At 37.3% G+C, this 25,994-nt stretch overlaps 1 protein-coding gene across 1 annotated transcript in view; it reads right to left on the bottom strand.

Moving 5' to 3' along the window:
• LOC121410047 (3-hydroxyisobutyrate dehydrogenase, mitochondrial-like) overlaps positions 1-25,994 on the bottom strand; it is a 32,605-nt gene that overhangs the window by 3,804 nt on the left and 2,807 nt on the right. The window contains exons 2-6 of the mRNA XM_041601884.1: positions 5,838-5,848; positions 5,223-5,476; positions 4,615-4,736; positions 1,092-1,225; positions 412-488 (exon numbers count right to left, since the gene is read on the bottom strand). Of these exons, the coding sequence (XP_041457818.1) occupies positions 412-488; positions 1,092-1,225; positions 4,615-4,736; positions 5,223-5,476; positions 5,838-5,848 (598 nt within the window). The remainder of the gene's footprint in view (positions 1-411; positions 489-1,091; positions 1,226-4,614; positions 4,737-5,222; positions 5,477-5,837; positions 5,849-25,994) is intronic.

Raw genomic sequence — 25,994 nt, 5'->3', positions numbered from 1 at the left:
TTTCTATTTAATAAATTTATTTATTTGACATTTGGTTTGCACCTACTAGAAAGAAAACATGTTCATGTAGACTACTGTACACCATTAGGTTCTCTCTTTTGGGTGCATAAACATGATTAAAAAGTATGAACTCCTTGATGAAGCAAACGCTAAAGCTGCTCTGACGGAGCTTAACAAAACCCAAGCAAATGCTTAAACGCACAAGCAAAATGTGCGCTTAATGCATACACTTTTAAGCAATAGCTTAATTGTCAGGGAAATGCTAGCAGTCAGCGACTGCTTGTACTTACTAGCAAAAGCATTTGCTCACTCATTTTTATGCATACGGAATTAAGTATAAAAGCTAAGCAAAAGCAAATGCTACTTTTTATGCATCTGACTCAGTAACAGAGGTAATGAGAAATACTGTACCTTGTACCAAGATTCATGACTTCTGAGACACCAATCATGGAGATGGCCAGTAACATGTTATTGCATATCTTTGCTGCCTGCATCATAAAGAAAATTAACATCACAATGTAGAAAACCATTGTCATCACCACTGTTGAATTAATATCATAATCTCAAAACACGGTAAATATATGTAATTCAAAACGTTTTTATAAGTTCACATAATTTTGGTGTGTCATCGTTAAGTGGTTCTGACTCTCATCTTTCAAACAGAGGGTCGTTTTTCAAATCCCAGTCCTGGCACGTTTTCCATCAGCAAGATCCACATTGTTCTACACTACAGCCAGAAGAGGTAAATGGATACCTGGTAGGATTAATTCCTTGAATGCACTGAGTGCTGTTGATAGAGCAGAATTTCAACTTTAAGCCGGGTAATAATTGCTGCACTTTGTATCCTCTAACAAAAAGTGCTAACTAAATCCCAATATTATCATTATTGTTATAAAGCTTTCTAAGATTTAATATTCAATTATATGTACAATAGTATATTTTCTTTTGTTTTTAGACTTTGCTTCAGAGATTCAGTCGATGTACATGACATCATCATTACCACCACTAATTCCAATTTGTGGATAAGGATTAGTACCAAACAAATGTAAAAAAAGGAAAGGTAATAAATCATCATACCACTCTCAACATACCTCTCCTGTACCTACTGCTCCTGTATGCCAGACCTTTTTACCCATATTGAGTAATAGCTCCTCAGCAGCAACAAACTCTTCAGTCTTACCTCCAACCATGAATGTCAAGATACCATCTCTAGCAGCATTCACACCTATCATTAACAACAAAAATCACACACTACAAGAAACCTTTCACAATAACATGACTGAAATATATTACACTCGGGCTGTTCTGTGAAAAACAACAGATATATATATATATATAGCTTGAAAATCATTTGCAGTATGCTACTAACTCGTTCATTCAATAGTTACATGTATACAGAAGGTTAATCTTTTCATATAAATGGCAAATACATAAGTCATAACCCACTCTGACAAATAAAATACTATATTGAGGAAATCCTAGTGAAGCTAGTCAAGTGCATTGGTCATGGACCTACTTTAATACACCTGGTCATTTTCAAACAAAAGTGGACATGGGGGTGAAAATTAAAACTTGCTAGAAATCATTAGGCTTCAATGTTTTTTGAAACTAGACATCTTAAAGTATATTTTTCCATTTCATTTACATAAAATTATTAATTATGTCTTGAGATACAGTGAATTTTATGCAAGGGAAATTAAATGTTACAAAATGTTGATTTTTGCACTAAAATTCACATATTGCCTATCACAATATAAAATTTGTATTAGAAGCACATTTGTTGGCAAGATACAAGCTGTGTATTGTATCTAACTCCTAAAAAGCAAAAAAAAATTATGTGAAGTGTTTTTCTGAAAAAAATTGGGTTTCAAAGTTTTCAAAACTGGTTGTCGTGTCACTCACGTTTTAAATGCAAAAAGTTTTCTAGAGCTGTGTATTCTGAAAATTAATTTATCCCAGTACTGGAGCAAATACAGTTTATCTGTACCTTATTGTATATAAAGTAACTTGGTCCAATGTGTTAAGGTAAAGCTAAAATTAACAGTCAAAGTTGTGTCGTGTCACTCACAATGTCGTGTCACTCACGAAATGTCGTGTCACTCACGGTATTATATTGTGTATAAAAAAGGACATCCAGTAATTTTTGAAGCATTTTACCAGGGATACAGTCAAAATGTTGTTCCTGACATCATTTAGGCCTATTTTAGGCTAATAATTTCCTCCATCTTCCTAATTTTACTCCTTTTTATGGAAATATTGAATTTGACATTGAGTTCATCTATTTTCTCTCCTCTCCGTGGTTGCCTTGGTTTAAAAAATCCTGACAATTTTCCATTGGTGTGAAGACTCGGATTTTTTGGTGAATGTACTGTGATTAAGAATATAACAACATAATCAACACAAAATTATGAATGTATCAAGAGAAAAACCACTATACTTAAGCAATGGACATATTTACAATGCATAAAGGGTTGGTGATGGTGATGGTTCAAGTCATACCTAGGTATTACTCGAACATTCTCTGTCTCCATTTACAGAAATAAGCAGAAAGTTCACCTTTCTTTTGAGTAATGTTATTTCTTTGTTATACTCAGCTAGAAAAGTCACAGATCCTTTTTTGAAATTTGCAGAAATTTTAGTGGTAAGGTAGTGTACATGAGATATAAGAGATCACCATGAACACCAAACATTTTTCAAATTCGGAAAAGAAAATGTTTTTCTTTTCCTTCTGATTGATTAAATCAACCTTTTCATTTGCCATAAAGCTTGTATTCCAGGACATGAAAAATTTGCAAGAAAACAAACATTTCAGGTGAGAATGTACTGAGATTTGATAGAACATTTTGGATATTGCTTGAAGCAGCTACATGCCAAGTTCAAAATCATTATTTGTTCGGCCACCATTCATACCGCTAGTGATTAACTACATGTAGGGTCTGAACAGCAAACTACCGTAAGTGGGCCGATGTGTGTTCAGAGCAGATTTGCATTTACACATATTCATTACAACAAAATGATGCATGTTCATGTAGGTCCCAACAAGTCCCAACCGAGACCGCATTTTGATTTGAGCAACTTTGGATGGGTTGCCATGTACCAGTAGATCATTTTTTTTTTGGGGGGGGTACCCTGATAAGAACAGAGCTGGACCTCGAGGGGAAAAAGCTATTGAGGTGTAAAGGGAGCCTGGTTGGGATGTTGAATTGGATTTTAGTGTGACATCCAAGGGCTTAGAAAAGGAAAGGCTAATGACTTGTACATGTAGTTGTTATGTAATAGTAGCAGACTGCAAGAATCAGGTACTGACTGCGTCTTTCACCTTGTGGCTTTCCCTGGATTCCCGTGGTATGGTATATGATCAAATAATTAGCAATGAAAAGGCGCTTACAAATTCCAGCAAAAAGCATAGCTCTGAATTTTGGTACAGTGCCTACATATGTACTGCCTTGGGAGGGTCCACATACAAGCAGTGTTCAGGAGAAATTCTATGCTTGTTGAGTTGAATTTCCAATTTTCTCAAGGCGATTTGCTGATAGTCCATCTGAAGTGTGCAGCAACGTGATTGTGGTTTGGTACCAAAAAAGACATTTAAACTGCCATGTCCTATTTGGACAATGCCTATAAAAATATTAAAGGAGGATAATATTGAAATCCAATATTTCAAGAAAAGGCAGTCATACATGACATCATTGGCTTCCAGACCATGCCAGATGATGCAAGTGACTATTGAGAATACCTTTCTTACAAGGAAAAATTATTCCATCCGTTGTGGATGCTGAATTGTATAAACCTGTAAACTTTCATATACAGATAGGGAGAAAGAGTTAAAGTTTTGAATGATATCAGGCCACAAAAAGAATGTTTGAGTTGATGTCAATGCCAAGACCTCATAACAACTCCTTCAAGTGCCCCCTCCTCCTCTAAAGAGGAGAGTGGTAGAAGCCCTAGTGTGACAATGTGGTATGGTATAGGGAATGTGAGTTGATGGGCAAATATGACCATAAACCAAGAATAAAACATCAGGATGACATATTATGAACTTAAAAGAAAGCAGTTATGTAATTAAGCTTGTTTTTTGGTTAATGGTATTTTACTCTTCTACATCATGCAAAAAATACTTTCAATGTTGAGATAAATGTTGTATTTTTGCACTTGTCGTGTCACTCACGTTTTGGATGTCGTGTCACTCACGGTATATAGGAGAGTACCATTTTCCATAGAGAAGGTTTGATTGATTTTGACTATATGTGTTAGATAGGTACACTATTTATGTCCATTTACTGGTACTCACAGTACTCCATGACAACTACTTGGGCACGAATCCAACCATATGTGTTAGTGGTCAGAAACCCATGTCCAAAATTTGTCATGTCACTCACGCACCGTTTTTTAATCATATCTACTAAACGAATTGTTGAATTCAAATCAAACTCGTAGTGGCCCATGCCAGTCCTACATCGTATATAATATAGTAGTCATGATTGATTCATAACCTTTAAGTTTGAAGATATGAGCTCTTAAACCTCTCCGATTGTCGTGTCACTCACGTTTGAAAATGACCACCTGTACGTATCTAATATTTTCAGGAAAACTTCTCGGCACAAATATACATACCACCTGATACAGGTGCATCCATGAATGTAGCTCCTTTCTTCTCTGCTATTGCTGCTACATCTTTAGATACCTGAGGGTCAATCGTACTGCTATCAATCAATAATGTACCTGGCTTTACTGACCTGTACATGAAGAAAACAAATTATACTAAATTGATAAGGAGTGGGCAACAAGGACAACAATAGTCTGCTTCCTTTAGACTTTTGAAGATGTGGTTGACAGAACCAAAGAGATTACCTTAAAATGCTGTACTTAGTCATAATGTAAAGTGTTACTGTCATTCCAAATTCATGGTAAAAAAAATAATGCTTTTTTGTGCCAGATGTTGAAATGAATTTGAATTTAATTAAACTGGCCTTTCAGTTCTATGACATAACATATGCAGCCAATTTAAAGTCTCCATGGGTATAGTGATTACTAATTTTTACAACTTTTAAAAATTCATAACTTTATTATTTATTGCTTGATATTGTTCAAACTTTCACCTCTCAACTGAGTTTTCTGTTTGTTTTGAAAACAAGTCTGTAAACACCAAAACAAGTCTGTGTAAACACCAAAACAAGTTATTATGTTATTATTAAGCTTATAACAGGGAACAAGTGCCTTACGATAAAATTCCATTTTCTCCAGTATAAACTTCCAAGACATTTGGACTAGAAGGCAGCATGGTGATGATACGATCAGCTTTCTGAGCTACATCAGCTGGAGTATCCCCAACCTGGGCACCAAGGTCAGCTAGATCAGCTACAGCTTCAGGATAAACATCATTGACAACGACCGGATAGCCCTTGTTGATAAGATTCTTAGCCATGTGAGCCCCCATGTTGCCTAAACCTATGAAGCCTACAGGTGCCATGGATGCCTTTCAAGTGGGATAATGGGAAAATTAAAATTGGATATGATAATCTACCTTTGATAAATGTCAGCAATAATAAATATAGAGCTCGTAGTAGCCTACTCTAAATTTATTAATTGTAATATCAGAGTCAATTATCTATCATTTTGTGCTCACTTGAACACATCTTATACTATTTTATTTTTACAATGTACTCTCATATTATAAAAATACACATTAAAAACAAAAATACTTTTTATAAGAGTAAATAAAGTATAAGAATATAAAGGCAACGTACTGCATCTCAACAAAATGTATTGTTTATCTTCTTTACAAGTACCTTGGTAAAAAAAAAAAAAAAAAAAACCCCAGCAAATAAATTACTTACCATACTCTTGGCTGGTACCATCACACGATCGGAATAGCAAATAAAAGGGGGAAAAAAGAAGAAGAGAGAACTAAAGATTACATGAAACATGCAACTTAAAGGACATCTATAGGCCTATCTTTGAAAGCCACCAATTTCCTTTATTTTTTTTTTGGGGGGGGAGGGCAAGAAAAATTGGCATATGCAAAAGAGAAACACAGTTGTTGTTTCAACAATCAAGCAATTAATTGAGTGTTTAAGTGATTTCAACTGATGAAATTGATCATTGTCTGGTGGGTCAGTATCTGTCTGGCTACAGCAATTTGCCATATTAAAGGTATTGTTTAACTTTGTGAGCAGCCGATTTAAAAAATTCTCAAACCAAGATGAAACATGTGTACAAGTGCATGTATTAGAACTAATAAACCCTGAAAACAACCATTATTGAGAATCAAAAGCTAAAACTACAAGGCAAACCCCGATTTTGTAAATAGGCGTCTTACAGACGCATAATAGTACACATAAGTGTATGGAATGAAATTAAGATGGTGTTTCCGGTCACTTTATATTTCAATTTTTGAAGCACTAAATAATGATTTTCGAACGCAATTTTTTCTGGGCTTCATTTTTGTAACATATCACAGACACAGGTAACAAGTGTGACCTTCTAGCTAAGATTTTTTTAAAAGTCAAACCAATGTTAACCAATCACTTTAAATCTAGATCTATTAAAATACTATGAACTATATTCTGAATTTTGGTTTAACTTAATATTTTGTCTCAATTTGGGTTGAAATCAAGGGATGCAATGTGAAAGTGATTGAAATTTGTTTACAGTGTAATATTATTTATAATTAAAATTCAAATGTAATTAGTTAATCTATGAATTGTTCTTCAAAACGGCATTTTGTAAGATTGCTCATCGAAGCTATGTCATAACGAAGCGGTTCAAGGGTCAAGCCTATTGTACAATGTATTTCTGGTGTTTATGAATGGATTGAGGGATCTAAAACAGATCGGTCTGGTAAGAATCCTCAAATTTTTCATATTTAGAATTAACAAATATTTCTTACCTTCATACACATTAGGCATATGAAGATAAAGATGTATAGATAAATAAATTCCAACAAATTTACGAAATTTCTAGTTCTAGAAAGAGTAACACAATGGAAATTGTGGCTTCATACCATTCGGTAAGTTTCATCGGAAACATAAATGTCTATAACAGGTCGTAATCTAGTGTCTAAATAATAAAAAATTCCATGGAAGTTTTGTGGGTGTTGTGCCTTGTACTTTCCTGAGCACGACGCCTGAGTTGGAGTCTTCAGGGGCGTAACATGGGTCGGTGGCGGGGGGGGGGGGCAACAGCCCAAAATTTCCCGGTCGTATCATGGTATGAACAGGACTTTATATGATTGTGCCTCAAGCATTAGGGCATGCTCAATGCATGATAAGTACAAAAAAGAGGGGGCACAGCATGGCACGTGCAACAAAAAGTTGCTTAATATAATTCCCGAGCGAGAAAAAAAATCACCTTTTCATGAGAATCTAACTTTGAGATTGACTTTGACATGATATTTAAAAAAAAAACATATCTTTACTTCCTTTCCCTTTCTTTCATCTGTTCTTTGTTCTCGGTTGCGGAACTTTTGGGGGCCAGTGCTATGCGGTTCGGGTCAAGGGCATTGGCGGCACCAGGATTTTTAACCTCAGGGGAGGCAAAAGAACGTTTGGGGGCGAGGCAACACAAATATTTTGCCTATTTCTCAAAATCGAGCAAGAAGTGCAAGGTATTTTTTTAATGTAGAACCTACTGACTTGAAAAGGGACCTAGCTGTTTGCATTGGGTCATGAAGATGATGATATCTCACTGAATAAATAATGCGAGCGTGAAGTGTGAGCTGAAAATTTTTGATATCCTGAGATGATAACTACACGTTTTACAAGCACTTTTTGTAATCATGAACTGGATGGCTATCTATTGATGCAAGCATGTAGTGCGAGCTGAACATTTTTTATTTATGAAAATTATGAATAAGCACGATGTGTATCTTGCTAAAACGAATAATGAAAACTCTATATTGCGAGAAACATATTGACTTGAACATTGGATTTTTAAGCGCCATGTGAAGAGATAATTTGCTTATCACAGTCAACACTGCAAGCGTGTTTGGAGCCAACACAGTAAATGGATGAGAAATTTTTCAAAACTTAACCCTATCTGTAGAGCTGCCAACTTGGAGAAAAAAAATACTTGCATCTGCCGATAGATATCAGGAATCGCAAAATATTTGTTTTAATCAATAAATATCATATAAATTATTTTATGATATTTATCAACCGAAACAAATATTTCACAAATCGTGATTTCAATTGGCAAATGCAAGTATTTTAAAAATCTAAGTTGCAGCTCTGCACGCGTGTTACCGCGTGTGTATCTACGTATCAATAACAAAAGAAATAAAGATGGCGGAGTAAACAGACGGGTAAGTGAACGCTCTTGCTCTTAACTTCTTTCAATTTGAATACTTTTTAGTGAATGAAACTTACAAAAGAATTAAAAAAATGGGAGTAAACATAAAACTTGCCCATGTACATAACTTTGGGCAAAAACTAAAAATAAAATTGGTGATTTAGGTCTAGGTTCAACACGGGTAATCCTGGCCGCTACGGAAAGGCATGTAAAGCAAATCTAGGCGTTTGGCAGGGCTCGACACTAGCGGCGGTCCGACGGTCCGATCCCAGACCGGTAAAAATCACTGTCGGGCCGGTAGATTTTCAGAAATAGGAAGATTTACTGGTCCGACATGACCAGTAAAAAATATTATTGTCGGGCCAGTAATTTTTCCAAAAATAGCAAGATTTTAAGGGTCCGACATGACCAGTAATTAAAACCATGGTTGGGCCAATAACTTTTCAAGAAATGATCAAATTCACTGCGAACCATTCCCCCCCGATAAATTCTGTCATTCACACACAGAATACACACAGAATGAATCGCACGTAATTGCTACTACTAGAGCAGATACAGTGTACACATGTAGCTAGCCAGCCACACAACTCACGTGGTAAATTCTCTACTGGCTGCGCGAACGAAGCTTGGCTATAAAACTGGCAGAAATCTCTCACAGAACTGTCAAAATTCACGGTTCATACTCATGAAAGGCTCTTATAATGTCCATATTTCCTAAAATTGGAGTAACTCTGTCATTTGTAAGCAGTAAAAGGATAAATTTTCACTTCTGTTTGGTTCAAACAGATCGGGTTTCGGGTGATATCGTCTGAATACAAGTTAGCCCCACATATGCATTTATGTGTGTGTTGATACACTTGGTTTCTGACTTTCTTTCGTAGCTATTTTAATTGAGCCAAAAAGAAATTGATAAATTATTTATGATGATAGTTTTAGCTTTCTTTCCTTCTTTCACTTCAATCTTTCTTTGTTTCTTCCCTAATTATTTTTGTTACTATCTTTCTTTTTCATTTTCCCTTTTTTTCTTTAATTCGTTCTTTCATTCTTTCTATCCTCTTAAAAATATTTTCTCTCTTTTTCTTTCTTTCTTTTTTTCTTTCTTTCCTTCATTCATTCCTTCCTTCCTTCTTCCTTTCTTTTTGATATTTTTCTTTCTTTAATTCTTGAGTCCATCCATCCTATATTCATCTCTTCTTCCTTCCTTTTACCCTTTTCTTTCCTTCATTCTTCGTTACTTTCTTTGTTTCTTTCTTCCTTCCACCCATCATTTATTTACCTTTTTATTTCTTCTTTTCTTTGTCTCTCAGTCTTTCTTTTTTTCTTCCTTTCATCTATTCTTTTACCTTTTCTTTTTTTTATATTGCTTGCGTATTTCCTTCCTTCCCCTCCTTTATTTATTTATTTCCTTCTATCTATCATTTTACCTTTCCTTTATTTCTTCCTTCTTTCAATCCTTCCTCTCTTTCTTTCTTTTGTCCTTCTTACCATCTCTCCTTTAACCCTTTCTTTTTTATTGCTTCTTTCTTTCCTTATACTACTTTCTGGATTTGTTCTTTCTTTCTGTATTGCTTGCTTCATTTCTTTTTTCTTTTCTTTCTTTCTTTCTTTCTTTCTTTATTTTTGTTCCTTTTTTATCCCTTCCTTCCTTTCCTTCTTTAGTTCTTTCTTTTTTCCTTCCTTCACATCTATCCTTTCTTTACTTTATCTTTTTTACTTCCTTCCTTTTTTATTCTTTCTTTCTTTTCCTCCCTTTCCTTCCTTCCTTCCTTCCTTTCTCTTATTTTTTCTTTCTTTTCCTTCCTTCCATCCTTTCTTTCCTTCTTCGTTTCTGTCTTGCTTTCTTTTTGTCCTTCATTTCATTGGGGGGGGGGGGGTAAAGAAAGGCTAGACAAATAAACTTGCGCCTTTTTTTTAATGTTTTCTTTATTTTTTGTGATTTTAGTAGATTTTAGGTTCGGACCAGTAAAAATGTAAAAAACTGGGTATCTACTGGTCCGACATGAATAGGTTGGACCAGTAGAAAAAGTGGGTTAGTGTGGAGCCCTGCGTTAGGGGAGTGATATACGTAGAGTATTAAACATCAGTCCCCAGATGCCTCCAGGCTACCCTGGACACCCAGATTTTGATTCAGAAACCATGGAACTTTGGAAGTGGACCAAGTTATGGTAAGGGGTCCTAAAGCTACGCACCACTCATCGCGCATGCAGTTTTTATGGCAAATGCCCACTCTGTCTGTGGAACTGTGACTGCAGAGTGACGAACGATTCCTATTCAAGTTTTTCTACAGAGGCTGCCGTATATCTCTAAATCAATGCAGAGAAAACCAACAACTGTTTGGAATTTTGGAGTTATATTCGCTTTAATTTCATTTTATCCTATAATAATTTGAATAAATTTCAGAAATTGAGGCACAGGAAATACTATTTTTGGCATGATAAATCGAGAGCGTAGCTTTAGTTTAGGACCCCTTCTAGTTCTACATCGGGCTAACCCAGGGAACTCCCGCCCGAAAAGTTCTCTCCTTCTACCCCCGTCTCGATTGGCCATTTTTGTTATGAATTGTAACAAAATGGCCGATCGAAACGGGGGTAGGAGAGAACTTTTCGTTTTTTGAGGTTCCAGTCTGTGCCCAGATGTCAGAAAAACTGCCACTCGTTAGACCATCATCCATATAATCGTGGTAAGTGCTTGATTTCTGTTTTAACTATTTATTCAGAGAATTATTTTGACCATACTTCACGCTTGTCAGGTGAGTATGCCAAATTGCACGTAAGATCCTGGGCTCCCGCCCGTGTAGCAGGCAGGAGTTCCCTGGGTTACATCGGGCAGCAAAATCAAGCCGGTGTTCGGAAAACACGGCGGGTAGTGCTGTAGCTCGGTTCCTTCAACTCGGTCCGAACCCGGCTCGTAAATCTTATCAGAATCATAGCTCGACCCGGAGAGGCCCCGGTAACCCGGTCCGGCTAAAATTGATTTATGTCCATGCAAAAGTACAAAGTTTTGACCTACTTGACTGTTATCTGTGACCGACATCACCTTCTGACCTTGTTCTCAAAAGACGATACAAACCCCCAAAATATTAAATTCACTGTTTATATCATCCAGTAGTAATGTAGAGAGGGGATTGAGACGATACAAGGCCAAATCGCAATTTCTCACATGCTTATCACCAGTGCAGCGGTCAACAGCACAGTCTGTGCACCGCTAGTGATTTACTACGAAACATGTGCTTTGACTTTTGATTTTTGTTGTGTGTGTGTGTGAAATCAAGAGGCAGATTACAAACCACATTGTTTATTATGTTATTCTAGTGACCCAATTTTCAAACAGGCTCTCACAGAGATTGTTTCTGTCTATAGGGCAGATTTTTTTCGGAGGGGTGGAGGTGGCAGAAAGAGTTAATTTCTGAGCGTATTTCATTCTTCATATTTGCTTTGAAGCAATAGAATATTTTATTCAAACTATTTTTTGTGTATGATTTATTTTTATCTGTCTTATTCTAGCCTTCAGCTACCGGTACTAATATTTTTAGTAAAAATATTTTTAATAAAAAAAAAATGAATCAAAATGCATTTTTATTTCATATTAAACTTTGACAATCGGTCCAATATCATCCATTTAGTCATCTCTCACGTTTTTTTGTTTTTGTTTTTTGCTCTTGTACACATACCCCCCCCTTCTCTCTCTCTCCCCGTAACGGCACCCTCTTCTTCTCGTCCATCTCGTCCAACCTCTTTAATGTATCCTTTAAATGGGAATTAAAATGTTTTGCACCCACTCCCAGCTGAGCTATTATTTTCGGATCACCGACTTTGTGGAAAATGTCAACACAACAGGGTTTGGGGGGGGAGAGCTTTTATGGTTAGCAGAAAAAACTGGTATACAAGATATCTCAATAAACCAGACAGATTATTTTACCAAAAAAGAGAGAAATATTCTGCATGTCATCACAGTCATAATATCAAAAGGAAAACTTCTTGAGTTATTACCATGCCTAATGGACCGACTGGCCTTTACTTGTAAACAAACTGGACATTCTCACCCAGTGAAACCATTACTCTCAGCCAATCACATGACCAGTCAGACGATATCACATGGCAGGTACTGTGTGCATGTATATGTGCGCCGTTAGCCGGCTAGCTATATCATCTCGATCCCTCACACACACAAGGCCATAACTCAGACAGAATCGGGGGAAAAATGAAAATAAGGTAGGGATGGTTGGCCTTTGACCTGTCCCCTTGACCATCACACTAGGTGTAGGGTGTCTGGAGAAAAAAATTATTTTTCTTATTTCAAGAAAATATCACATTTTCTTTGTGAATTCGAAGAGAAATGACCTTCAGACTGACAGAAAAGTAACATTTTTGAAAAAAATCCAATTATTGGCTGCAAAAAAGAAGAATGAAATTAGGTCAATTTTCAGCATTTCTCTGCCATAGACTGTGTAGTTAAGAAATGGACACACACAAATCCAAATTTTTAGCTTCTGAGAGCTGTTGTAAATTTATTATTAATGCCAAAAACTTGTCCACAAAGTGTCATATAGGATTTTTTATGCTCTTTCTGATGGTATGATTTTTATAAAGATTTGGAAACCAGATCACAATGAAAAATTGCGACAAAGTGAAAAAATTGTGCAAAACAGAAATTTCATTTTCCCATAGAAAACGCATGGGGATATGGCAATCTCAACACTCACAGAAATAAGGGTTTGCAATTTATCTCTAAATCCTCATTTAATATGATCATATAAACTTGTCCTTACTGTCAAAAGAAGCCCCTGAATTTACTCTTTCCATACATGCCAAACACAAGTTCATAATCAATTCAGATCACATTTTTCTAGTAGCCTGAACTTCCCGAAAAACATGTGCCATATTTTCCCCTAAATCAGCCTGTTTTATGCTGACACTTTTCAGTGTGGCTTCAGACACCCTACTACTAGCACTCTAGGCGACACCGCAATACTTACCCGTGTTAAGAAACTGGGACTCCACTCACGCGCATTTGGGCCGCCCTAGCTTAGAACTAAGCTTTCTTTCCGTAAAAAAAAATTATTCTTATGATTAAATAAATATTAATTAATACATGAATACTGTTAAATCGGTACTCACCGGTTCTCTTCTTGAATTTTCTGCCAATTTCCCACGCTGCTGGCTGCAATTCCGCGGTAAATTTCGTCGCCATAGAGAGCTGTTCATGCAACGTTATTTATAAATGGAGCGCCCTTTACGAGAGTTGTTAATGCCGCGGAGAAATCGTTAGGCATTTTGGCCTGTGTTCAAGGCGTAGCTGTTCTATTTTTTTTTATAAAATTATGTGTGAGATCGAAATCTCAGCGAGTAAACACTCTTCCAATATGGAAGAGTGTATACTCGCTGTGATATGATCCCGATAGGGAGGCGCAACACCCCCACCCACATGGGCGCAAACCCCAGGGCCGGGGGACATGTCCCCTCACCCAAAATAGTAGGGGGCACATTATGAAATGTCCCCCTACTATTTTTGGTCATGTCGTTCAAATTCAAAATGTATTTTGGAAGAGACGATCTTACTTTTGGCATGCCCCCTTTTTTTTGCTTGTTTGCTTGTCAAATTTCTTTTGGTCAAGATGACCTTCTTTAGAGGGTGATAAACCTTCTTTTTTTGTTTGTTTTTTGCTTGTCAAATTTTCCAGCCCCTGGTCCCCCTACCTTTGGGGAGAGATTTCCGCCCTTGCAAGTAGACATATACTCTTGATATTGTTTGCGAATCTGCACGGGCGTCGATCGAGGGCTGGGGATGAGGAAAAGCGGTGAGACGAGAAAAAAAAATAGAACTTAGAAGGGGAAAGGCGACAGAAAAAAAGTGAACGAAAGAAAAATTAATGGAAAATAAAAGGGAAGAGTAAATAGGGAGAAATGTGATGGGTAAAATAAATTATGGGAAAAGAGGACAGAAAAAAAGTGAACGAAAGAAAAATTAATGGAAAATAAAAGGGAGGAGAAAATAGGAGAAATGTGATGGGTAAACAAAATTATGGGGAAAGATTCTGGACGCACTATTCATGTTTTATCATGAAAAGGATAAGTTATTTATCCGCGAGCAGACACTTTTTGATATTGTGATCTGAAACTGGATAATGATTTAAATAGAGAACAATCTGCGTATCTGAATTAACGTGTGTTTTAGATTTCGACCTAGAATTTGGGTATTCTAAGTAACTTTCTTATCATGAAAATCAATAAAGAGAGCGCAAAGCGCGAGCTAAAAATATATGATATAACAAAGGGTGAATTTAAGCTCTGTAATGCAAACACTTTGTGGGAAAATTGTGAATTGTGATGGATCACAGTTAAAAAAGAGCTGATGTATTTTATTTTTATTACTTTGAGTTTTTACATAGGACCGGAACATGCTATGAGGGCATTATGTCATCATATGAAATTGATGACCATCTTCCTATTTCTCTCGCATGGGAGCGCGAAATGTGTTAATTTTATGGCCTGAAAACTGGACATTTAAAGCACTTTGTAATTATGCATAAGAGGCATTATATATCTATCAATGCGAGCAGAAATCGCGAGTCGAAGTTTTTGATAAACTGTCATCAAATTAGTTTGATTTAGAATTAATATTGGGATATACATAACCGACTAATCCAAATGCTATAGCGTGCGGCGCTAGCTGATACGTTTTAACAATCTGACCTGAATAGGGAACTTTTTGAGAACTTTATGGAATACAGGAAAATAATACGTACCTGAAAATTCAAATTTTGCGAGCGCGCAGCGCAAGCAGAAAATGATAATGTTCAGATGATATCACAGACATTTTTACAGAGCACTTTTTAAAAATCAATTTGTAAATGAAACAAAATAATGAAAGTTCAATTTCCCAGCTGAAATATGTTTTGTATAATGACTTCAAAGTTTGATTTTTCAAGCTCCATATTGAGCAAGATATGCAAATACCCTAAAAGACAATAAGGCGCGAGCGAAAATTTTTTATCCTAACAAATAGATTTAAAAAAAAATTATTTTCAGAGTCTTCCCCTAATGTTATTTCATTTAATCATGTTCCTCCTCTTATGTTTGCCTTTCTTCTTTTTGTTACGATATCAGTATGGATATCTAAGCACTCCATACACCTCCCGCAACATGGATACCATGCCTGTTGATTGACCTGCCTAGCTGGCCTGTATAATAAACCTGTATATACGTTCATACCAAAGTCTCCACCAGAGTCCTTTGTATTGGATCATGGTGGCAGCTGAAACCAGTGATCGCCTTTGAAATGACAGGGATCAAGTAACCAGATACTGTATTGTTGGGAAGTAAACTGCATGTCTTTTTACCGAAATTCGCATGCTTCATAACCTACTAACCCAACGGGCGCCCGCGAGTCGCCGCCCGCTCGCCCCGGCTATCGCATCGCTACTGTGCCGTACCGTACTGTGCATACCCAATGCACTGTCACAGCAAATCACAGTGTTGTGAGAAGGAGCGAGATGCTAACGGTAACTGTAAACAATCAAATTTAGCCTGAATAAGTTATAACTGTGTTCAATCACTGGCACAGAGGTCTGCATCATAAGATCAACATACACTAAAAGTTGATAAATCCTAAATTACTTAATTTTCTGGACTGATCGAGTGTGAACAATGAATTAATATTTTCCTAATATTAATTGTAAATCTGGAGTGTGAGAAGTGAGTGGGAGTGACCAGCATTTTCACTGCATGAAACACCTAATGACATTCACACAGGGCTGTGAGTGCGTTACAGGTATCATCACCAGTCGACCTGTGACTGTAAGGAGCGTTCACACGTGGATATAATCAGACATTAATATCTACACTCATTCATTTAAATACCTAATACGTACAGCGAATATACACAATGAGTAGTGGAAAATATCCAGAAATGAACTGGGAGGCAACAGACCTACCAGAAGAGTTCCAGCTTTTCAGACAAAGAATGGAGCTGATTCTAGCAGACCAAGACATAACTGATCAGAGAAAAGTGGCTATAAAAATCAAGATTGCTGTAGGCAATGAAGGCTTGCGTCGAATCAATGCATCGGGGCTATCAGAGACCGATAAAGAAAAACCGCAAGAGCTATGGAGACTATTAGAGGCACAGTTAAAGGTCAATATCAATTTTCGCATACACCGCTTAGAGCTAATGCGGTACAGGCAGAAACCAGATGAAACGATCGATGAATTCGTTACCAGGTGTAGGGACAAAGCCAAAAATTGCGATTTCGAGGAAGCTGAGTTAAATGAGCGAATCATGGAGCTAGTGATTGCGTCAACTCCAAGTCTCGAATTCCAAAAGTCATTGCTAGATCAACCGAAAGGTTACAAGGTCGAACAAATTTTGGTAGAAGGTCGTAAATACGAGGCAGTTGCTGCGAGCCGACAATGTCTTGAGACACTAGACCCTCAACAGAATATCGATTCGTTCAAGCGTAACCAGGGACGAAAAGCATGTGGTAACTGCGGACGTTTCCACAAACCTCGTCAGTGCCCTGCGTATGACGATGAGTGCCGTGCCTGTGGCACCAAGGGCCATTGGGCCAAATTCTGTCGTAAATCGAAAAATGATCGTGGTCGTAAACAGAATCGTAGATCAGATGACCAAAGATCAGACACGGTATCTGATGACCGGAAACCAAAACAAAACAAATCACGATCAAAGTCGAAAAGTCGAAAGAGTAAACCAATAAGCGAAATGGACATAACACATGATACTACCACAGACCATGATCATTATCAAACTACAGATAGTCCATTCAACGTAGCACAATTCGACACCATACACACTAATGGACCACACACAGTTGTAAATCCAGAAGGTACTGTAGCATTTGCTAACATTGACATAATATGCCCACAGAGAGTAGGTCAACATAAGCTTTACCTAAAAGTGGACTCGGGGGCAAGTGCTAACACTATCACAGTACGTACCGCCAAAGCAATATACGGTCCAAAGTGGGAATCAGTAGTGAAACAAACAACAATAAAACTTATAGCTTACGGAGAGACACAGATTCCATGTAAGGGTACACTGGACATAAAGTGTAGATACAAGAGTACAAAATGGTCAACACATACATTTTATGTCGCAGATGTCAAGGGTCCAGCGATCCTAGGGTTGTTAGGTTGCACTGACCTTGGAATTATCACAATTCACTCAATGGACAACAAAACACCTACAACCAATCCTAAACCTAAACAAACACCTATCACAAGTGTAAGGGATCTCAAACAAGCATATCCAAATCAGTTTGATGCTATTGGTAGTTTCCGAGGGAAGGCAATGCTTCATGTCAAGGATGATGCTAAACCTACCATAGACGCACCCCGCAAGTGCAGCGTACACTTGAAAGACAAAATCAAGGCGGAACTGGACAATATGGAGCAGCAAGGAGTCATCAGAAAAATTGAGTACCACACCGATTGGTGCAGCTCCATGACCACTGTTGTGAAGAAAGATGGATCCATCAGGATTTGTCTTGACCCCAGGAGGTTAAATGATGCCTTGAAGAGATGCCCACACAAGGTACCAACCTTGGAAGAGGTCCAACCTGTCTTCGCAGGAGCCCAGTACTTCTCTAAGTTAGACGCGAAGGCTGGTTACTGGTCGGTTCACCTAGCAGAGGAGTGCCAGGATCTCACCACATTTCGTACACCATTTGGAAGGTACTGCTTCCAAAGACTACCATTTGGGTTATGTACTAGTCAGGATATCTTCCAGCAGCATATGGATAGGATTGTCCAAAATGTGCCAGGCTGCATATGCATCGCAGATGACATAGCGATCGTAGGAAGAACGGAGGAGGAACACGATAGGAATCTCTACCTACTCATGGAGACGGCAAAGCAAGAAGGCTTAGTGTTCAACAGCTCCAAATGTACTATCAAGAAGGAAGCCATCAACTTCTTTGGTTCCAAGTACACTAGATCAGGTATCTACCCAGATCCGAGCAAGGTAGAAGCTATCACATCAATGCCATCACCCAAGGACAAAGAAGATGTTCAGAGATGCTTAGGATTATTCACATACCTAGCAGCATACATTCCTAACTTCTCAGAGAAGTCAGCGCCACTTCGAGAACTTCTACACAAGGAAGTACCATTCATCTGGGACGATGATCATGAACATTCCTTGAACAACCTGAAAAGTGCAGTATCATCAGGTGCATGTCTACAATTCTATGACCCAAAGAAAGAGACAACTCTTGAGGTAGATGCATCGATGAAAGGGCTAGGAGCATGCCTGCTCCAGCAAGGCAAACCAGTTGCATTTGCATCCAAAAGTCTTTCCACTGCACAGTCCAACTATTCCAACATAGAGAGGGAAACCTTAGCCCTAGTGTTTGGTATCAACCGCTTCCATACATATCTGTTCGGGAAGGAATTCACCGTCATAACAGATCACAGACCATTGGAGATGATATGGAAGAAACCTCTTAGAAGTGCACCACCACGTCTACAGAGATTGCTTATCAAAGTCCAAGGATACCGATTTCAAGTCAAGTATCGACCAGGAAAAGACATGATTCTTTCCGATACCTTGAGCCGACTTCCTAATCCCAAGGAAGCACGCGATGTTCCGCTAGATGTCAGAGTGGAATCCATCTGCACTGAAGCCGAAGATTCGCACCAGATTGACTTGATATACTTCGGACAACACAAGAGAACAGAGCTTCAGAGAGAAACGGCTAATGATCCTGTTCTCAGATCACTATGGCAAATAGTCACTCAGGGATGGCCTGAGACCATCCAAGAATTGCCGACATCCCTTCGTCAATTTTGGTCTTACAGAGATGAAATTGGAGTATCACACGGAGTACTCTTCAAGGGAAGTCAAGTCATCATACCGAAGACACTAAGGAATGACATCCTTAGACAGCTTCATCTAGGACACATGGGAATCGAAAGCACGAGACGACTTGCTCGTGAGACAGTGTTCTGGCCAAACATCAACAAGGACATTGATCAGTTGATAAAGCAGTGTGAAACATGCCAGAAACACCAAGCAAGACAGCAGAAAGAGCCACTGCATCCCCATGATGTACCACCAGCACCATGGACCAGACTGGGAAGTGACTTGTTCATGCTCAATAGACAAGAGTATCTACTCGTTACTGATTACTATTCCAAGTATCCGATCATTGCTAAGCTAACCGACACATCCAGTGCAGCTATAGCAAGACAGATGACGGGAATCTTCAGTCTGTTTGGTCCACCAGAAGAGATTGTGTCTGACAACGGTCCACAATTTGTCGGGAAACCATTCCAAGACATGTGCAAGAAGTGGAATATCAAGCACATCACTTCTTCACCGCACTATCCAAGATCCAACGGATTAGCTGAGAGAATGGTTCGTACAATCAAGAATCTGTTGACGAAGTGTTCTCAAACTAGCCAAGACAGTCAACTAGCCATGATGCACCTGAGAGCAACACCAGTTGACAATAACTTGAGATCACCAGCAGAGATGTTGTTTGGAAGACCCATCCGAACCACATTGCCAAGTCACTATCTTTCGAGAGATTCTACTGCCACCGAGTTTCTCTTGAATAGGCAAGACAAAATGAAGGAAGTGCATGATCGACATGCAAGTTCTGATTTGCCACCACTGCATGTAGGACAGCCAGTGAGAGTTCTGCATCCAAGAGACAACACTTGGATACCAGCCAAAGTATCCAAAGTCTGTGAAGAACCTCGATCCTACGAAGTTTCAACGCCAAACGGAGGAATCTTGAGGAGAAATAGATCTCACTTGAGGGAAATTCCATCCACCAACCCAACTCCAAAGCGTGTGAGGTTCGAAGAAAACCACTCCACAGAAACTCAACCAGAGGAAGACAACGTCCAACGAACACCAATGTCTAACTCTAATCAATCTCAACAGACATACTCACAAACCACGAGGTCTGGACGCACTATTCGCAAACCAGAGAGATTCATGTTTGACGATTGAACATTATGAACACTCTAAACTCTCAAACAAAGAAGAGAAAGAGAAGAAAGAAGACAACACTGAAGACATTAGTGTAGTTTTAAGTTTATTATATGCATGTATAAACATTGTACATTATTTTTGGTATGTCAAGATAGTGTTTACGAAATTATCAAAAAGACACTATAACCAAAACTTATTGTTTGGAAATATTGATTTCAGGATCAATCCGGTTATCCAAATTATTTTCAGTTTTGCACGAGATTGAAGTTATGTAAAATTGAAGATGCATACAGTTTATCACAAATTGGTATTATTCTCACAAACCAAACAGTTTCTATATTATATCTGATAAATCATAACTAAGCCAAATTACCAAAATTTGCAGACTACCAAAAGTATTGTTTGAAAACAATATCATTGAAATTTGAAATTCTCAATCTTATCAGAAGAAGGGGGATGTTACGATATCAGTATGGATATCTAAGCACTCCATACACCTCCCGCAACATGGATACCATGCCTGTTGATTGACCTGCCTAGCTGGCCTGTATAATAAACCTGTATATACGTTCATACCAAAGTCTCCACCAGAGTCCTTTGTATTGGATCACTTTTTTCCTCTCTTTTCCCTTCCTTTTCTTTTTTCCTTTCTTTTTTTTTTCTTTTTTTGCTCCGCCAATAGGGGGGCCCGGGCCCCTCGGCCCCCTGGATCCGCCTATGTTAGCGGTTGTAGGTATAAATCGCGCTCTAACGCTCTAAAACTGTGTTCTTTATCAAAAAGCTGTCTTTCATATTCATTTTGTTCGCAAAAGAATATAAAGTTAATTTCAATCATTGTATATAGTTATCCTGTTTATGATAAAAATACTTAGAAATTGGGTTAGGTTAGGGTTATCAAATTATCAGGGCAGAAAATATATATTTTTTTCTCATTTTGCGCGTCGAGCTGGCACTATTTGATCTGTGTTATTATGTTTTTGATGACATTCATTGTATTCACAACAATAATTATTAAACATTGCGCACGCGCCGTGCGCCGCATGAATTATGTAGATCAGGTGAATAACTTACCGCTACACACGAGCAGTTGCTCTATATATTCTATGTAATATAATATATAGAGCAACTGCCCATTTTTAATGGTCCATAATATACCCACTTTCTTCTTTTTTTGGAACGAGTATGAATTTATCTACTGATATACTGAATGTACAATAAAAGTCATTATCATGTATTTCTTGGCATTTCATTTACTTTTTTTACCATAATTATATCACACAGCTGTTCGCATAGGCCTACGCCGTCACAAATAACAAAACAAAATCTCACTTTTTTTCTTTTTTGGTGGGGGATAGATTTTCCATACGCATACGTACAATTTTTCAAATTATTTTTTTCTGCTATTTTCATAATAAACTTTAAATGATTTCGCCTTTGCACTATTATTTTTTTAAAGACAAAATTACATCATCATCATATCATCGTCACCAACTTCATTCTCATCTTTATCACCACTACCACCATCATTATTATCATCATCATCATCATCATCACCGCCACCATCACCACCACTATCATCTTCACCAAGATAAATCCTGCTTTTTTTCCTTCCTATTTTCCTCTTTTTAGAGGGCACACCACCACGCCCCCTTACTGGATATCCGCCTCTAACGTTTGTTGTTGTATATAAGTTGGCGGATGCCTCATGAAATGAAATAATATAAAATAAGGAAAGGGAAACTAATTAGAAAAAGGACTGAGGAGAAGAAAAAAGAAAGCCAAACAAACAAGAAAAAACAATATCAAAATTTTGTTGTAAAGTCTTCTACGTCAGTTTAATAATTATGTTTTCAATGAAATGAGAACATAAAAAAATGAAACAAGTAAGATGGGCTATACATCGTAGCAAAGAAATAGAGGGAAGCTCCGAGACAATAAAAAGGGTGAGAAAAAGAAAAGACTTTGAAATACTCACAACACGAGCATAATAAAAAAAATTGGAATAAGCAAGGACAAGTAGCTGAGGGACACCCCCCCCTCTCTCTCTAGTTATTTATGTATCAAACTCGCATACACAAGAATTTCTTACTAATCAAAATATTGCGAGCAAAAAGCACGAGCTGACATTTTTTTAAATATTCAAAACTGATAGAGAGACACATTTTAAACAATTCATGAATCATAATAATTATACAACTAGCTTACCAATCGAATCATTCGATTGCGACAAATGATCTGAGAATTAATGCTTTTAGGAATTCATTAAATTAAAGCAAAGTATCTCAACATTAAAATAATTAAGGCGGGCGCAAGGTATCAGCTACTACACCGATAATTTTTTTTTTGACATTTGAAGTATTTTCGGTAATCATGAAAAAGATCGGATATTTCATGAAAGCTCAAATCCCGAAGAGCGGAATATTTTTATTAATTGACTTTTTAAAAAAATGTTCTAAGCCCCATTTAATATTTGATTATAAGTCGATGCATTAAAAGCTGAAAAAATAAAGTATTTTGTGTTCCTCTATCATAATTGTCTTTCTCTTTAACCCTGGTTCTTTTTTTCTGGGGGGAAGCATTTTGGTTAAAAAAAGAGAAAAAAGATAATTGCTGGCTTGTGGACGCCCGGTGTGGACGGTGGTAGGGACACCCCCCCCCCCCCGTAGTTACGCCAATATGGGACCAAATGATCCTAAATGTCCGAGGCGAAACTTGTGCAATCAAACGTTATTTCTGAATAAATTAAAGCTTGCGCTGTTCAACTTCAATCTCTTTCAGCTAAATTTGCGATGAACGCTGCGTTATGAAATATATAATTATCAACATCTGGCGAAAAGAATAACCGACCGATCACCTGACGAGAACGCGTATACGTGATCTGCATATCAGGTCCGATCGAGAGTCAGAAGTGAAGGACAACTGCCAAGAAAATCAGGAAAAAGTCGTCAAAATGTAAGTTCCCCTTCATTTCTTTCAATTTTTTGTTACTTATTGAAGCATTAATGTATCATTAAAGCAAAATTTCAACAAAAGCCTCAAATTTAGCTAGTACTTTTGTTGAAATTACAATAAATTTAGATCCACATAAATCTCTAACCCAATTTTAGCACTGATGTCGCCTATGAGGTCCATACATGTAATGTTTGGACCTCATTGGTACCACTCCTAGTACCAATGAGGTCCAAACATTACATGTATGGACCTCATAGGCGACATCAGTGCTAAAATTGGGTTAGAGATTTATGTGGATCTAAATTTATTGTAATTTCAACAAAAGTACTAGCTAAATTTGAGGCTTTTGTTGAAATTTTGCTTTAATGATACATTAATGCTTCAATAAGTAACAAAAAATTGAAAGAAATGAAGGGGAACTTACATTTTGACGACTTTTTCCTGATTTTCTTGGCAGTTGTCCTTCACTTCTGACTCTCGATCGGACCTGATATGCAGATCACGTATACGCGTTCTCGTCAGGTGATCGGTCGGTTATTCTTTTCGCCAGATGTTGATAATTATATATTTCATAACGCAGCGTTCATCGCAAATTTAGCTGAAAGAGATTGAAGTTGAACAGCGCAAGCTTTAATTTATTCAGAAATAACGTTTGATTGCACAAGTTTCGCCTCGGACATTTAGGATCATTTGGTCCCATATTGGCGTAACTACGGGGGGGGGGGTGTCCCTACCACCGTCCACACCGGGCGTCCACAAGCCAGCAATTATCTTTTTTCTCTTTTTTTAACCAAAATGCTTCCCCCCAGAAAAAAAGAACCAGGGTTAAAGAGAAAGACAATTATGATAGAGGAACACAAAATACTTTATTTTTTCAGCTTTTAATGCATCGACTTATAATCAAATATTAAATGGGGCTTAGAACATTTTTTTAAAAAGTCAATTAATAAAAATATTCCGCTCTTCGGGATTTGAGCTTTCATGAAATATCCGATCTTTTTCATGATTACCGAAAATACTTCAAATGTCAAAAAAAAATTATCGGTGTAGTAGCTGATACCTTGCGCCCGCCTTAATTATTTTAATGTTGAGATACTTTGCTTTAATTTAATGAATTCCTAAAAGCATTAATTCTCAGATCATTTGTCGCAATCGAATGATTCGATTGGTAAGCTAGTTGTATAATTATTATGATTCATGAATTGTTTAAAATGTGTCTCTCTATCAGTTTTGAATATTTAAAAAAATGTCAGCTCGTGCTTTTTGCTCGCAATATTTTGATTAGTAAGAAATTCTTGTGTATGCGAGTTTGATACATAAATAACTAGAGAGAGAGGGGGGGGGGGGGTGTCCCTCAGCTACTTGTCCTTGCTTATTCCAATGTTTTTTATTATGCTCGTGTTGTGAGTATTTCAAAGTCTTTTCTTTTTCTCACCCTTTTTATTGTCTCGGAGCTTCCCTCTATTTCTTTGCTACGATGTATAGCCCATCTTACTTGTTTCATTTTTTTATGTTCTCATTTCATTGAAAACATAATTATTAAACTGACGTAGAAGACTTTACAACAAAATTTTGATATTGTTTTTTCTTGTTTGTTTGGCTTTCTTTTTTCTTCTCCTCAGTCCTTTTTCTAATTAGTTTCCCTTTCCTTATTTTATATTATTTCATTTCATGAGGCATCCGCCAACTTATATACAACAACAAACGTTAGAGGCGGATATCCAGTAAGGGGGCGTGGTGGTGTGCCCTCTAAAAAGAGGAAAATAGGAAGGAAAAAAAGCAGGATTTATCTTGGTGAAGATGATAGTGGTGGTGATGGTGGCGGTGATGATGATGATGATGATGATGATGATAATAATGATGGTGGTAGTGGTGATAAAGATGAGAATGAAGTTGGTGACGATGATATGATGATGATGTAATTTTGTCTTTAAAAAAATAATAGTGCAAAGGCGAAATCATTTAAAGTTTATTATGAAAATAGCAGAAAAAAATAATTTGAAAAATTGTACGTATGCGTATGGAAAATCTATCCCCCACCAAAAAAGAAAAAAAGTGAGATTTTGTTTTGTTATTTGTGACGGCGTAGGCCTATGCGAACAGCTGTGTGATATAATTATGGTAAAAAAAGTAAATGAAATGCCAAGAAATACATGATAATGACTTTTATTGTACATTCAGTATATCAGTAGATAAATTCATACTCGTTCCAAAAAAAGAAGAAAGTGGGTATATTATGGACCATTAAAAATGGGCAGTTGCTCTATATATTATATTACATAGAATATATAGAGCAACTGCTCGTGTGTAGCGGTAAGTTATTCACCTGATCTACATGATTCATGCGGCGCACGGCGCGTGCGCAATGTTTAATAATTATTGTTGTGAATACAATGAATGTCATCAAAAACATAATAACACAGATCAAACAGTGCCAGCTCGACGCGCAAAATGAGAAAAAAATATATATTTTCTGCCCTGATAATTTGATAACCCTAACCTAACCCAATTTCTAAGTATTTTTATCATAAACAGGATAACTATATACAATGATTGAAATTAACTTTATATTCTTTTGCGAACAAAATGAATATGAAAGACAGCTTTTTGATAAAGAACACAGTTTTAGAGCGTTAGAGCGCGATTTATACCTACAACCGCTAACATAGGCGGATCCAGGGGGGCCGAGGGGCCCGGGCCCCCCTATTGGCGGAGCAAAAAAAGAAAAAAAAAGAAAGGAAAAAAGAAAAGGAAGGGAAAAGAGAGGAAAAAAGAAGAAAGGCAAACATAAGAGG

This window comes from Lytechinus variegatus, chromosome 3 (genome assembly GCF_018143015.1).
Source record: "Lytechinus variegatus isolate NC3 chromosome 3, Lvar_3.0, whole genome shotgun sequence".
Taxonomy (NCBI): domain Eukaryota; kingdom Metazoa; phylum Echinodermata; class Echinoidea; order Temnopleuroida; family Toxopneustidae; genus Lytechinus; species Lytechinus variegatus.
The sequence above is the reverse complement of the archived record's forward strand: the minus strand, read 5'-3'. Positions and strand labels throughout refer to the sequence as shown.